The 12950-nt window shown below is 51.8% G+C and overlaps 1 protein-coding gene across 9 annotated transcripts in view; it reads right to left on the bottom strand.

Annotated features, from left to right (window-relative positions):
• The window catches only part of GPSM1 (G protein signaling modulator 1), a 92635-nt gene that overhangs the window by 21013 nt on the left and 58672 nt on the right, over positions 1–12950 (bottom strand). For 6 of the 9 annotated variants that reach the window (XM_009665713.2, XM_068914464.1, XM_068914465.1 and 3 more), the window contains 2 exons: positions 7578–7648; positions 3586–3765 (listed from right to left, as the gene is read on the bottom strand). In XM_009665713.2, coding sequence (XP_009664008.2) covers positions 3586–3765; positions 7578–7648 — 251 coding nt within the window. The remainder of the gene's footprint in view (positions 1–3585; positions 3766–7577; positions 7649–12950) is intronic. The other 3 variants (XM_068914468.1, XM_068914469.1, XM_068914470.1) reach the window with 1 other exon arrangement.

Raw genomic sequence — 12950 nt, 5'->3', positions numbered from 1 at the left:
CTGGCAAAAGAGCCCTTTCCGGAGGGTATTTTGTGTGCGGCAGGCACGGGGACTGAAGACAACCAGCCGGCACAAGCCACGCGGCTCTGCTGGGCGCGTGTCAAGGCCTCCGTGGGGCTGCGACGGGAAGGGCCGTGGGCACCGGCACCATTTCTGCGCCTCGACAAACAGCAGGCACGCAGCAGAGGCGGCGACGCCAGCGATCAGGGCAGAGCTTCGAACGCTCGCGTGCGGATGAGCCTGCAAAGAGCAGGCTCCCGAGCCGCCCAAGCCCTGGCCGCGGGGCACCTGCCCACGCCGGCCACGTGGGAGCCTTTCCACGCTCCCACGAGCGCGTGCAGACACTGCCTCCGCCACCCTCATCCTTCTGGGGGCTCCTGGGTCTCTGAGGAGGTGCCAGGAGCCATTAGAAAAGGGGACATAAATACACCACGGGGTTGCACAGGCAGGGGCAAACCCCAGTGAGGAGCTCCAGCCTCCTCTGCAGGACGGACAGCAGGATGCCCTGTGGAAAGCACCGCTGGGAAGTTTTGGTGTCCTACTTGCATCGTGCTGTGCAAAGTCACTGCTGCCATTAAGAGCATCTGCCTACAAGCGCAGCCTGGATCCCACTGCATAACTCTGCATAGCTACTGCCTGGAAACAAACCCAGTCAAACACCTCTCACTGGCATTTTTACAGGCTATAGGCCATTAGTTACCAAATAAGGGACAAATTTTAAAAGGTAAGACAGGCTGCCACACTTCTCCTCCAGCCAAGAGCACTGCCGAGTGCATGAGCTAGGCTCTCTGGGGATAAAATGGGACATGGTTAGTGCCTGCAAGGAGGGAGATGTCATTTTTCTCCACACGCTGCTGCCTGCACAACCTGTTGAGTTCACACCACACTCTTTCACCATCACGTGCACCAAGAACACCTGGGAACTGAACTGAAAACGGGCTCTCAGCTCACAAATCCTGAGCAAATGGGGAGCTAACATACACACTGCATAACGAGGGCAGACAGGGAAGAGACCTCGGGAGAGCAGCTGGTGAAAGGAGCAGATGGCAGCGCTCAGGTAGAGCCTGAGCCACCCCCTCTGCACGAGCAAGCCCCAGCTTTGCGTGCTTGCTGTGTGGTCTCCCAGCCCCTAAAGGATGCGAGGAACAGCACGTCCCTTATTTGCTCACACACTTCCAGGAGACTCAGGAGCTTGCACGTGTCCCAGGTGTCCGAAAAGCACCTCCTACCACTAGAGCGGGCAGGTCTCTGCCTTCATTTGCTCTTTCTTGGACATTCACCACATCTCCATCCCCAAGCAATTAACCTGGCTAAGCCCAAACGCAGACGCACGCACACCGTCGCACAGCAGCCACGCGGAGGCTCATGCTGCATTCAGCAAGGCAGATGAGCCTTGCTCCTGAGCACAATGCCTGACCCCCTGATTTTGAGCAATCCTGCCTACAAGAGCAGAGCAATTGCAGGACAGAGGCATATCCCTGTTCTTGTCGAGGGCACGATCCTGCAGCACAGCGGGAGCAGCAATCTGGGCGCACAAGCACTGCTCCCCAGCACGCACCGTGGGCAGGTGATACCTAGGATGGAAGAGGTTGGGCCCCCGCAGGTCCCAAATGCCCAGTCATGCTCTTCTCCCACAGACAACTCACGTATCTGTCACAAGGTCACCACCGGTGGTTGGCAATATCCCATGGGGGCTTTTCTATGGACACAGCCTGTTCGCTCACAACTACATTCCTGAGGAATGCTCTTTGCCTTGCTCTTACTGGAGCACGGCTTTTCTTTGCCTTCTGGCTGAACGTCTGAGTTAAAAATACAAGGCTATTCCTGGCAGAAGTGGCTTTTTTCTGCCTTTGTATTCCCTCAGATGCCCCCACGCTGCTGTCTCCTCTCTGGCTCAGCTGAGCTTTGTTTTCCTTCTCAATGATCATGTTTGCACCGGTGAGCAGCAGGAAATGCTTTTCCTGTTAGACCATTTCCACAGGCACTGTTGGGAATGAAGAATCAGCTCGGGACAAAAATCCTGTCTCTAGTGGTCAGAGAACAGAACAGAAAATCAGGACTTGTCTGGTCAAAAGGGGATGCATGTGTGTAAGTATGTGCATGTACGCACATACGTGTGCATACATACGTGTGCACACATGCACAGCAGGACATACTCTATCTGCAACCAGTAGACCAAAACCAGAGGACTCAGTGCTAGAAACACTTTCAATCGTCCCAGACTACAGGCAGATTTCATCCCAAGCTCTGCAGCTCAGATGCTTTCTTACCCAACTTGAAAATATTTTATATTCTATTTCTTTTCTTAAATACCAAGAAAAAATAGGGCCTATCTTTCCTGGGTTGGATTTATTCCACCTGGATTCACTGCAAAATTACAGGACTGTGATAGCATGTTACAGCCTCAGCATAAAGCAAGAGCCCAAACACTTCAGAGCACCAGCGCGATCATTAAATCTTTGCTGTTACGCTCCATCTCCTGGCAACAGCAAGCTGAGGACTTGGGGCTTCTCACTTGAGATCACTGAGTTCAAACATCTCTAAGCCCCCTCCCACGATCCAGACACATGCAATTGTTTGTGGGTGTGATCCCGGTCTCCAGGGCTGAGAACAAAACCAACACAGCTGCAGGAAACCTCCCCAGTACATTGTATTTGCCACTTGTCACAACATAAACATCAACACAACCAGAAGATAATGGCACAACAAACAGCTCGATTGTTCAGGCTAGAGATACAAAAAGGGGCACGTAGAGCTTTCTAGGACACAGATCCCTGCCACCTTCCGGGGGGGGGGGGCCAAGCACAGACCGGAGTCAGAGCTGTTCAGCCCCAAGCAGCACACTTGTTGCATACCAGTAACCCATAAGTCACAGCTATCGAGGCCAGCTCCTCTCGCCAGCTCCTGCCCTGTAGGAAGCATACTCCACTGTCTCTAGCTTGCTGCCAAAGAGAAGCTCCTACACAACGCTTTTCCATCCTCTCTGCTTGATGACCAACTAATTCAGAGACCACTCTGCACATTGGTCCTCTGGAGACCAAGTGAGATGAGAGGGAAGAAGACGTAAGCCCCCAGATTTTGCAAAAGCAACCAACGTTTTTTGCTGCTCATCTTCAAAAAGCTGAAAAGGGCTCTGTTTCCTGGAGGCAACAAGCCCTGCTCTCCATGAACACCAGGAGGCTGATCAAGTTAGGCTGCGCAAAGCACGGGTCCAAGTTGCAGTGTTCTTCTGGAAATCAGGACATCACGCCCTGACAGTCTTTAAACTCAGGAAAGTTCAGGTTAAACTCTCACCCCTGCTCAGGTTACAAATAGGATTGTTCACTACTGAACACCAACCTCTCATACACCAGTTCAAGATGTAGGTTTATACCATTGCTCCGCTTAAGGGACAGTGAAACCAAAGCACAGAACGGGGCACTGACTTGCCTACAGCTGCCTAAAGAGCCAACAGCAGAGCTAGATGCAGGCCCCGTGTTCCAGCCGATAGGCCACACTGCCACCCCCGTATCAGCTTATAAAAGAGTTAAGAATGAACATGCCAGAAGCTCCCAGGTCAGTGCTGGGGAAACAACATCTTCCTACCGATTGTGACACCTGGACTCGGACTTCGCTTGTATCCAGCGGCGACGTACTGGACCCTTGGGGCCTTTTCTCTGAGTTGGACTGGTGCTCCTGGTATTTCTTTGGCCTCACAGGTAAAGACAAGAACTCTTTTCCTGAGATCTTCAGGTCTGCCACGTGATGGCTGTCCCCATTCTGGTCCTTGGGAAAGCAAGAAACAGTCATTGCACGCATTGCTTGCCTTAGGCTTATGTGAAGAACTGCTGGCACGTTTCAGTAGAACAGGAGAGGCACGGAAGCAGCAAGACGTTAATGCTGAGTTTAGATGATGTGAGCTCACACTTGTGATGCAGAGGGCTGAACGAGGACGGACGTTTTGCATACCTCTGTAGGGGATATTTTAATAACTGGAAAATAAGCACCACCCGAACAACACACAAAGGTAGTCAACTTCTCCATAGCTAGGGAGAAATATCCTCCTTTTAAAAAATCCAGGTGTGGAGGGAGGGGTGTGACTGGTTTATTCACAGACAGAGGGAAGGATAGATGAAAGCTCCAAGACAGCTAGTGATTTTTGGCAACTGCGCTCAGCAAAACCTCTTCCAAACACAGTGGCAAACTCATCTTGCCCAGGATACCAAACTCTTTGGCACAAAGCCCTTCACTTGCTGCATCTTCACTTCTTCCCAGTGCCCAACCATGCTGCAGCCCACACCGATCCACAGATAACCCAGCCATGCCCTGGGGAACACGGCTCTGACGTGCTCCACAGCACTCCCCACCTCGCGGCTTCGGCTCCCGGCACACGTCTGCGTCTCCCACTGCCTTCGGCAGGAAGAAGGGCCCTTACCCAACAGCTTCCTAAAGAGCAGATTAACGTGCCTGGTTGGAGCCCCATCCAGCTCTTTCGCCAACCCTCGTGCTACGAGAAGCGTGCGGGGACCGCAGGGTAACGTGACTAATTACAGCAGGCGGTTACAACCAGTTCCCCGTTCCCTCGTTGCTGTCCTCCTTTGCTCTCTTAAACACTTGTGGTGCTCAGTGCTCCCATGGCTGCATAAAAAAATAGGATGACCACCCCCCTGTTATGCATGGGGAAACTGAGGTGACAGATCACACGCCTCTTAAATTCTAGTTTCTGTCTCTTCTCGCTGTTTTGTCCTTCCCCACCTTGCTTTTCCAACCCCTGCCTCGTGCATGGCTTCTCCACTCTTACCTCCTTCCCAGAAGACGCACACAACCTTATCCCTTCTCTGTCAAAGACTCATGGTAACAGCTCTGCCTGTATTGTCATAACAACCTCATTACTGCTGTCACACAGATGAGGCCCTAATAAAGAAGTACCAGCAGAAGGTATTCAGCATTTAGCTCCAAAGGCACTTTTTAAAGGTACGGGGCAGTTAATGTGTAACCAGTGGGAACTGGGTCCCTAAACCTGCTTGACACTTTGGGCCTCCATGTTTCCAGCCTGCAAAACACCTTATTATCATACATAAAGCCCGGAGGGAACTCTCCAGGGCGTCCACATCACAGCGAGTACGTGCAGGTGAAAGAAGCTCTAGTACAACTCAGGGGATGACCTGAGGACTCACGAGGTTGGGATTTCAAGGCATGTACACTGAAAAGCCAAGGATCTGAACAGGATCTCAAATGACAGCACACCAACAGCTCAGTATGGTGGGACGCTGCAGCCGAAACGACTCTCCCTTCCTTCCAAGTCAAACAGGAATAGTGGGTATGGGTAAGGAGAGAGTCATTTCCTTATATGCTACTGGCGGGACCAACGTTGTACTACTGCAGCCAGGCTGATGCCTGCATTTTAAAAAGCAGCCTCAAAAGCTGATTTCAGAACTGGAAAAAAACTGCCTTACAGTGCCTTACTGCCTCAGTTAGAGCCCTCAGACGGTTCAGTTCACCACAAAAAGGATAGATGATGCAATTATGACATGCAAGCACCTTAAGGGTAAAAAATAGCATGTGAGAAAGAGTTTGTTAGTCTGGTAGAGAGAGGAATAAACAGGAACTGGTGGCTGGGAGCTACAACCAGAGAAACTCAAAACAAGGCATAAGGCTCAGGCTGGCGACAGCAGAACAAAGAGGGAAGCAGGTTCCTGCTCTCGGTGGGGGACGTCATAGCCGATGGCGATGCTTCCTGGCAGGCACGCTCTGCCCAGACGCACGGCTCCACGCAGAGGAGCTTGCACAGAAGCTCCTGGCCTGTGCGGTTCAGGAATCCCTGCTGACGGTGAAAGCTGTCTGGGGCAGAGACTAAGGGCAGGGAGGGTGAGAAAATAACGAGACGGTGGTGGAGAGTTCACAGTTCACTTCCCTGCTTTATTCCTTGCAGTCACGTTGCCCTCCCCATAGCAAAGTCAAAGCACAGAACCCCCTCCCCTGACTCTAATCACTTCTCTCCAGGAGACGGAACAAAGAGAGGAAGAGGAATGGTGTCCAAAACCCTCCTGCAAGGAGAGACAAACCTGCGCACCCCTCACAAGACCACTTCGTGGAGAACACGCGACTCACTTCCGACTCCAAAGTTACAACCGACCCCCAGCTCCCGTTTTCTCCAGCCGCCCTGTGAAATCCTTGAAATCCCATAACCCTGCCTGAGCTATCGAACGAGGCTCAGCTTCTACAGCAAAGAGCAGGAAGCCAACGACATCTGCAGCAAATCACACATCAGCGAAACTCGCCCTGCCAGCGTGCTCCGGGCCACGCTGCCATGGCTGGGACGCACAACCAAACGCCTCCCGGCCATCAGGCACGGCTGGCACCGCTCTCAGCCCGCTCGTGCTCACCCCGCGTGGCCGGTCCTACAGCTCAGGACCCGGAGGCTGGAAGGTGCAGGAACAACCGACGTTGGTGCAGACAGACCAGGCTTGGTGGCACAGGAAGCGGCTGGGTGATTTACTGCAGCAGCCACTGTGCCTGGAATGAGCGTGGCTCCGGGAGGAAAAGAGAAGGAGTTGCACTCGGTAAAGCAGGTAGGAGCCAAAACCGCCAGTGGGTGGCTGGGGGAATTAACAAAAGTATATAAATGCTGAACGCGCTCGACTCCCAAAGAGAGTAACCTAATCCACGGAGGAGCTGTTGTCAGTCTCTCTGAGTGCCTGCTGGGATGTTTAGGGACCCAAATGCTTTTGCAAACTTGACGTTATTTCCCATCGACCCCCTGCATCTGTCTGCAACTTAGGTGAGCTTTTCTCTTCTCTCCGTGACTCCGTTCTCGCTTCTGTAAAATGGGAAACGCTCTTTGGGACACTTGTGAGAGCTGTAAACGGAAAGTGATGGATGAACGTGAATTATTTGCGCAAACGACGTTTCAAAAAGGCAGAGCGCAGCTGCCTGCCTGGCAACCTCCTCGGGGACCAGGCGCGACCACGTCCCAAGGCAACACCAGTGCCTGCCAGTAGGATCCCATGAAGGGATCCAGGGATCTGGTGGAGGATTTTCTGAGAAACTTAAACGTTTGCTGTAAGTGAAAAGGCTCAGTGCCTCCCAGCTGACTGCAGAGACAGCCTTTGCCCTGGGGAGACCGGGAAAGCGCTGATCTGCTTGGATCTGCCATTTCCAGCAGCCAGCCAGAGCAGAACCATCCTTGGAGGCCCTTGAAGAGAGCTCCCGGGCACCTGTGCTGCAGCAGCTCCTGCTCCTGGCCTCTCCTCACCCGGCTGTGCTGAATGAAGCACTGCTGGGCTAATAAGGGACTAAGATTTGCCACCATCCACTAAAGGGGCTAAAATGCCAACGATTATCCTCTCAATAAAGGGCTATTTTTTTCAAAAAAAAGCATAAAAGTGGCTTTTTCAGCTTTCAGTTGTTAAGTGTCTTTTTAGCTAGACCAGCTGTTCCTCTCCGCCAAGCTCCCCAGAAACCCTCTTCGGTTAATCCCATTGACTCCAGTGGTATCTGCTAATTGCATCCTTCCCCGCAAACAAAGCCAGTCGGCGAGCCATTACAGATTCCTACTGATACTTAATCTTCGAGGCCAGCCAGACATCTTTGCTTACCTTTTCAGAAGGGAACTTCAGGAGGTCTAAGCTGTCCATGCCGTTTCGTTGGATCCTCTTTGGCCTGGCCCCTGAAAAACAAGGCGCTCTCGCATCAGGAGGGTGTCGCGCACCGACAGCATTAATGTCACACTGACAAAATTGAAACCGTGGCAGACCCTCGGCTCCCGTTAACCGCGGTGGTACAAAGTCAAAAGGACAGGATATTGCAGCTGCGCTGTCCCTAGGATTCAGATATGTTTTGTTCTCTATTGTTTTCGGTTTTTTTCAAAACACTGTCGCAGCGCAGGCAGGAACAGCTTGGGCTGCACGAGGCTTTTGATACTGAACCAGTGGCGGGTGACACTGTGACCCTGGATTTGAAATGAGGCCTCAGGAATTCAAGAGGAACAAACCCCGCTCCTTCACATAACAACAACAGAAGTCAAGGGACTGGCATTGAAAAAGATCATAATAAAAATATAGTTTAATACATCCGTGGGTTTGTTGTTTATCTCCATGTTTTTAACTTAAAGAACATATTTGAGGCACATCCTTGAGTTTTTCTGCAGTCACAAGGGCTAGAAAACTAAGTGAAAGAGCAAATATCCTTGAACTGACAGAGGTCTGGCTTTAAGGGTAGAGAAACCTTGCCCTGAAACCCCCAGTGAAACCTCAAGATTTGGCAACACTAGTGATGCTTGTTTGAGATTTTGAAAATTCATTTTAATGCAGCGTTGTCAAAATAACACAATAGGTAGAAACCAGTTCAGGTACTGACTCCTGGTTTCCAGACTCTCTTATCTGTGGGTCTCTTTCCAGCCTGCTTCCAGCTGTTCCTGCCTTGCTCACTAACACACGGGGCATTTACAAACCGGCCCTGGAATGCCTTTATCATGCCTGGGAAAACTTCTGCCCTTTCACCCTTCTGCTCCCCTTCCTTGATCTCTCCTGAAGGCTTGGTTTAGCTGAGAGCCACATGACATCCCACACCAGCAGCACCGAGCAGGGCAGAAACAACAGCTTGGGACTCAAGGTCCCATGACAGCTTCCAAGCTCCTGGGGGAGCACAAATGAATGTGCGCAAACCGAAAACCGTCCTCGCGGTAAGCCTGAGAACGGAAACCACCGAGCTCTGTGTGGTTCCTGCAGCAACGAGCTCACCAAACCTAAAGATTGCCCTGCTTTCCCATCACCATCTAATCGTGCCGCCGCTGGTATCACAGGGACCCCCGCAGACCCTGTGCGCAGCCAGGGTGCTGGACAAACTTAACGAGGGAGAAGGCCCCAAACTCACAAACCAGTTCAAGACAAATTCCAGGCAAACTCCAGTAAAACGGAGGAGGCACCAGGCAGCAGGGATTCCTGCTTAACACGCATCCGGCCCTACCAGGACTCCAAACGAGACCGCTGTGTCTCTACGAGGCAGTAACTCCAAAGATGCCGCTGCTGTCAAAATTTCAACCTGGCACAGCTTCTGAGCTTGTCCATGTATCTCATGATCAGCTGGGACTTTGCTAAAGGCCACACATATATCACAATTTAGCTATAAATGACTTAAAGTTAATTTTACCACCCCTCGCTTTCTCCTTCACGACCCTGAAGTGATTGACCTTTTGCAAAGAGTCAAATCAGCAAAACGTTTCTGCATGTTTCTATCTCTCTACTCCAAAAAGCACATCAGCACCAGTTTAACTTTGAAGTGATTTCAGTACCATAGCTTTGAGTTACGAAAAAAAGGACGGGGTTGGTGAATAGGTGCCTGAACGGATGTTCATTTGCCGAGGACAAAAGGATTTGCGGTAAGGCCAGAGAGCAAGCAAAACATGTAACGATACGCAGCCACCGTTGCTACTGACCTCTACCCCCTTTCGCATGGCAAAGCCAGTTCCTCGCTTGGCAGCAGCTCAGCAAAAACAGGATTTGATCCCGGAAGCTTGGCAATTGCTGCTGACATTGGCCAGGGTTCAGACACGGGGCTGGCCTCCCTTCGGAGCAGCCAGGAGAAAAGGACTTTGCCACCTTCAACGAAGGCAGGTCGAACACTTGATTTTACCGCTTTGATTTCAACCTTTGCTGACGGAGGCTGAGATACCTTGCAGCATCACCTTTCAGCAGGATGGGAAAGGCTCGTGCCGCTGTATACCAAAGAAAATATCGATATAGATATTTGCTATCTAAACACATTTATTACCCCAGGCTGGATGCGCACTCGACCACGAGGACACCTGGAACAGTCCTGCCATAAAGCAGAGACAGCTGCCCTGCTGCCGGTGGGTAGGCGGAGAGGCTGCTTTAGCGGGTACGGGACTCCTCTTCCACGTGCCAGACACCACAGGACCCTCGCACGCCCCTGGGGCACCAGCTTTCAGCCAGAAGGACCCAGAGCTGTTACCCAAAGAGGGGGTCCTGCGGCACGGCGGCCACCTCCCATCGCTTCACCAGCTCTCCCCAGCGGGCACCAGGGCTGCCGCCGCCGCCCCTGCTCTGCCCCGAGCACAGCTTACACGTGCAACAGCGAGATGGGGCTGGAATAAGAGATGCCTGTAGACACTTTATCCCCTCTGCGCGTTCGGGTTTCAGAGCGATGCCCGAGAGGGGAGGCCAGCATCTGGAAGCGGGCGTGCGTCACGGCAGCTTTTAACAGGCGCTTCCAGGAAAGCAAGAAAGAAGTGAAGTGTGTCTGATTAGATAAACATAGATCATTTCTAACAGTCTAAAGAGTCATTAATTATACACCTCCATCCTCAGGTGCTTTTATACATTTGTAATAGCATTAAACTGCTGGCCAGAAACCATTAATCTCTGATCTGAGAAAACCTGCCTTCCCCTTTGTTAATTTAATATATGTAGTCAGCTGAGACTAGCCCAGCAATTAGGGCATGCAGAACAAGTTTTTTTCAGTTGTTTTGATGCTGGTGTTCCCCTGTTATCGCTTGGATTTCAGATTCAGTTGAGCTAAGAGAGGAAGAAGGTAGGAGTTACAAATGCAGCTTCAGAACAGTCCATCTTAGCTATTTTCTTCCAGAAGAAAAAGCATCCAGCTCTCGGGCCAAACTCTGGCTTCAGGTACAAAAGCACCAACGCTAGACTCTGCTGTCATCAGTCAAACAGAGCCGTGCCACGGGCTAGGCAAGCAGTGCCATTAAAACGAGCAGCTAAAAGAAGCAAAAGGCGACCTGCGCCATTAGGGCTATCTATCAGGCACCGGATCGAAGCAGGCAGCAAGCTCGCGGCAGCGCCTCCCGTTACTCCGCAGCGGACGCGCTCGCCAGCCTGCGCGTGCCCATCTGCCCGGCCAGCAGAGAGGTTTCCATACTCACAAGCACCCCGGGGCAGGAAGGTCCCACTAACTTTCTGTCTCCGACCAGGACATTCCCGCAGTGGGCTCCAGGCGTAACTCCCAGGTGCACTGCCCCAGCCTTCTGGAAGTAATTTTTCCCAGAAATACTTGCAACACTGCCTAATAGCCAGCAAAAGTTTGACTCTGTCCTCGTCTCTCTCCCCACTGCCGATCAACAGCAGCAGCTGCCGTGGATGCAGAAGACTGAGCAGCTGAAAACTGGTTCTGTTCCTCTGTAAGTTTTTTTTTTTCCCTTCTCTCCAGTATTTATTGGCATGTTTACCAAGCCTACTGCAGAGCAACGGAAAACCTCAGGGGCATTTCTAAATGCTCTCTCTGTCTTTAAGGTTTACTGAGGTCTCTAATCAAGCAAGTGGAAACCTTCTTGTGAACATCAGCTGAGCACTGCTACTGACTGGCTGTATTCATGCCTTGCTTTTCTGGAGCTCCTCAGATGTTGCTCTTTTCAGTACTCAGTGTTGTTGTTTCTTTTTAAAATATTTTTTTTCCAGAAACTCTCCCCCCCCTCCCCTTATGATCTCAACACCACCATTAACCAAGTTTGTTGGTTTTGTTTTGTTTTTTTTTTTGACTTTGCAGTTTCGTTCCTTGGGCAAGTTTAACGGTTTTCACATTCCGCTATTTTCAAATTTGATGAAGCCACCTCCCAACCTGGAAGGAAGCAATGAACTTTGGGAAGGGGGGGAATTTACTGAAACAGAGCAGGGGGAAAACACACGCGTGCTTGCCTACATGCACCTGAAACAGCCTTGCTCATATCTACCCATCTCCCAGATACTCCCTGTTCTTCCGTCTTTGGGGTGCTCCCCCAATACATCCATGTGAGATACCCGTCTTTGCTCCTCTCTCTCACACAGGGACAGTCCTGCTGCACTTAAACCGCAGAGCTCATGCTGTGCCACACGTGCACACACAGCGAGCGCTGTATCCTCCCCACCGCTCGTCTCCTGTCCCCTTGGCGTCCATCACCAGTTCCAGCCGAGGCCAAAGGGAAGGACTCTGCTCCTGTGCCGGGGGAGGCCCTCCAACAGGCATAGTTTAAGGTTTCAGGGTGCAACTAGAGGAGAAACATGCAGGTAGCAAAATCCTCTATCAGTACTTTGCTACAAAGCAATATGTAATCACAGAAAACACAAGGAAAGGAAGTGTTTTATCATAAGGTGGTGATGAGGTCACCCCATATAAGTTTGCAGTAGGGCAAAGCTGGGTAGCAAGAGTGCAGGCAGAGGTTTGTTCCTCCTCTGTGGTTGTTTTCCATATGCAGCTGGGGCTCTTGAGAGTTCAGAGCTGATGAGATCAAGCAGAACATGTGTAGCAGCGACTCAGGGAGCCCTGCCAGGAGCTCTCATCAAGTTGATGTGTGCTTTGATGACTCTAAGGCTCTCCCCCATCTCCAGCTTGGAGAGCTGCCTACTCCATCCCTGCTCAGAGCGAAAGCCCCAGGCACAGATCAAGCGATGGTGCCACTCGCAGGCCAGGAACCACTGCAGCCCTCGGGGGCGGCTGCACCACAGGGAGCAGGATTAACCCGGCCGCGAACTCCACAGCAGAGCGCCTGGGACAGGCGACGGGGCCAGCATCGAGGCCCCGCTCGCCTGGCCGGGGGGCACGCGCAGCAGCGCGGCGCTCTGCCCCACGCCGCCTCAGCCACAACGGTTGTCCCACAGAGCACAAGCTTTGCACCACCCAGAAAGAGAACAGGACAAATCTTGGCGTAAGCACACGCTGCATTTTCCCAATTTCATTTCTCTCTGCATGAACTGAGACAGCAGCTTGGCTCTTGGGCGAGTTCTTCCCGTCCAGGACAGTGCCTTCCCAGGGTTTGTACAGACCCCACCATCTCAGGGCCTTGATTTTGGCAGACACCTCTACGTATTGCTGGAATGCAGTTAGATTAGCTCAACCAGCCAGTTGTTCTGGGCAAGACAGGTTTGTAAACCCTACTGAGCGCAGAAGTGACCGGAGAGGTATGGTCCAGCAATGGGAAAGCATGCAGAGCATCTCAAGTCATATGCTGCTGACATCTAATC

The sequence above is a fragment of the Struthio camelus genome, chromosome 20 (genome assembly GCF_040807025.1).
Source record: "Struthio camelus isolate bStrCam1 chromosome 20, bStrCam1.hap1, whole genome shotgun sequence".
Lineage (NCBI taxonomy): Eukaryota > Metazoa > Chordata > Aves > Struthioniformes > Struthionidae > Struthio > Struthio camelus.
The sequence above is the reverse complement of the archived record's forward strand: the minus strand, read 5'-3'. Positions and strand labels throughout refer to the sequence as shown.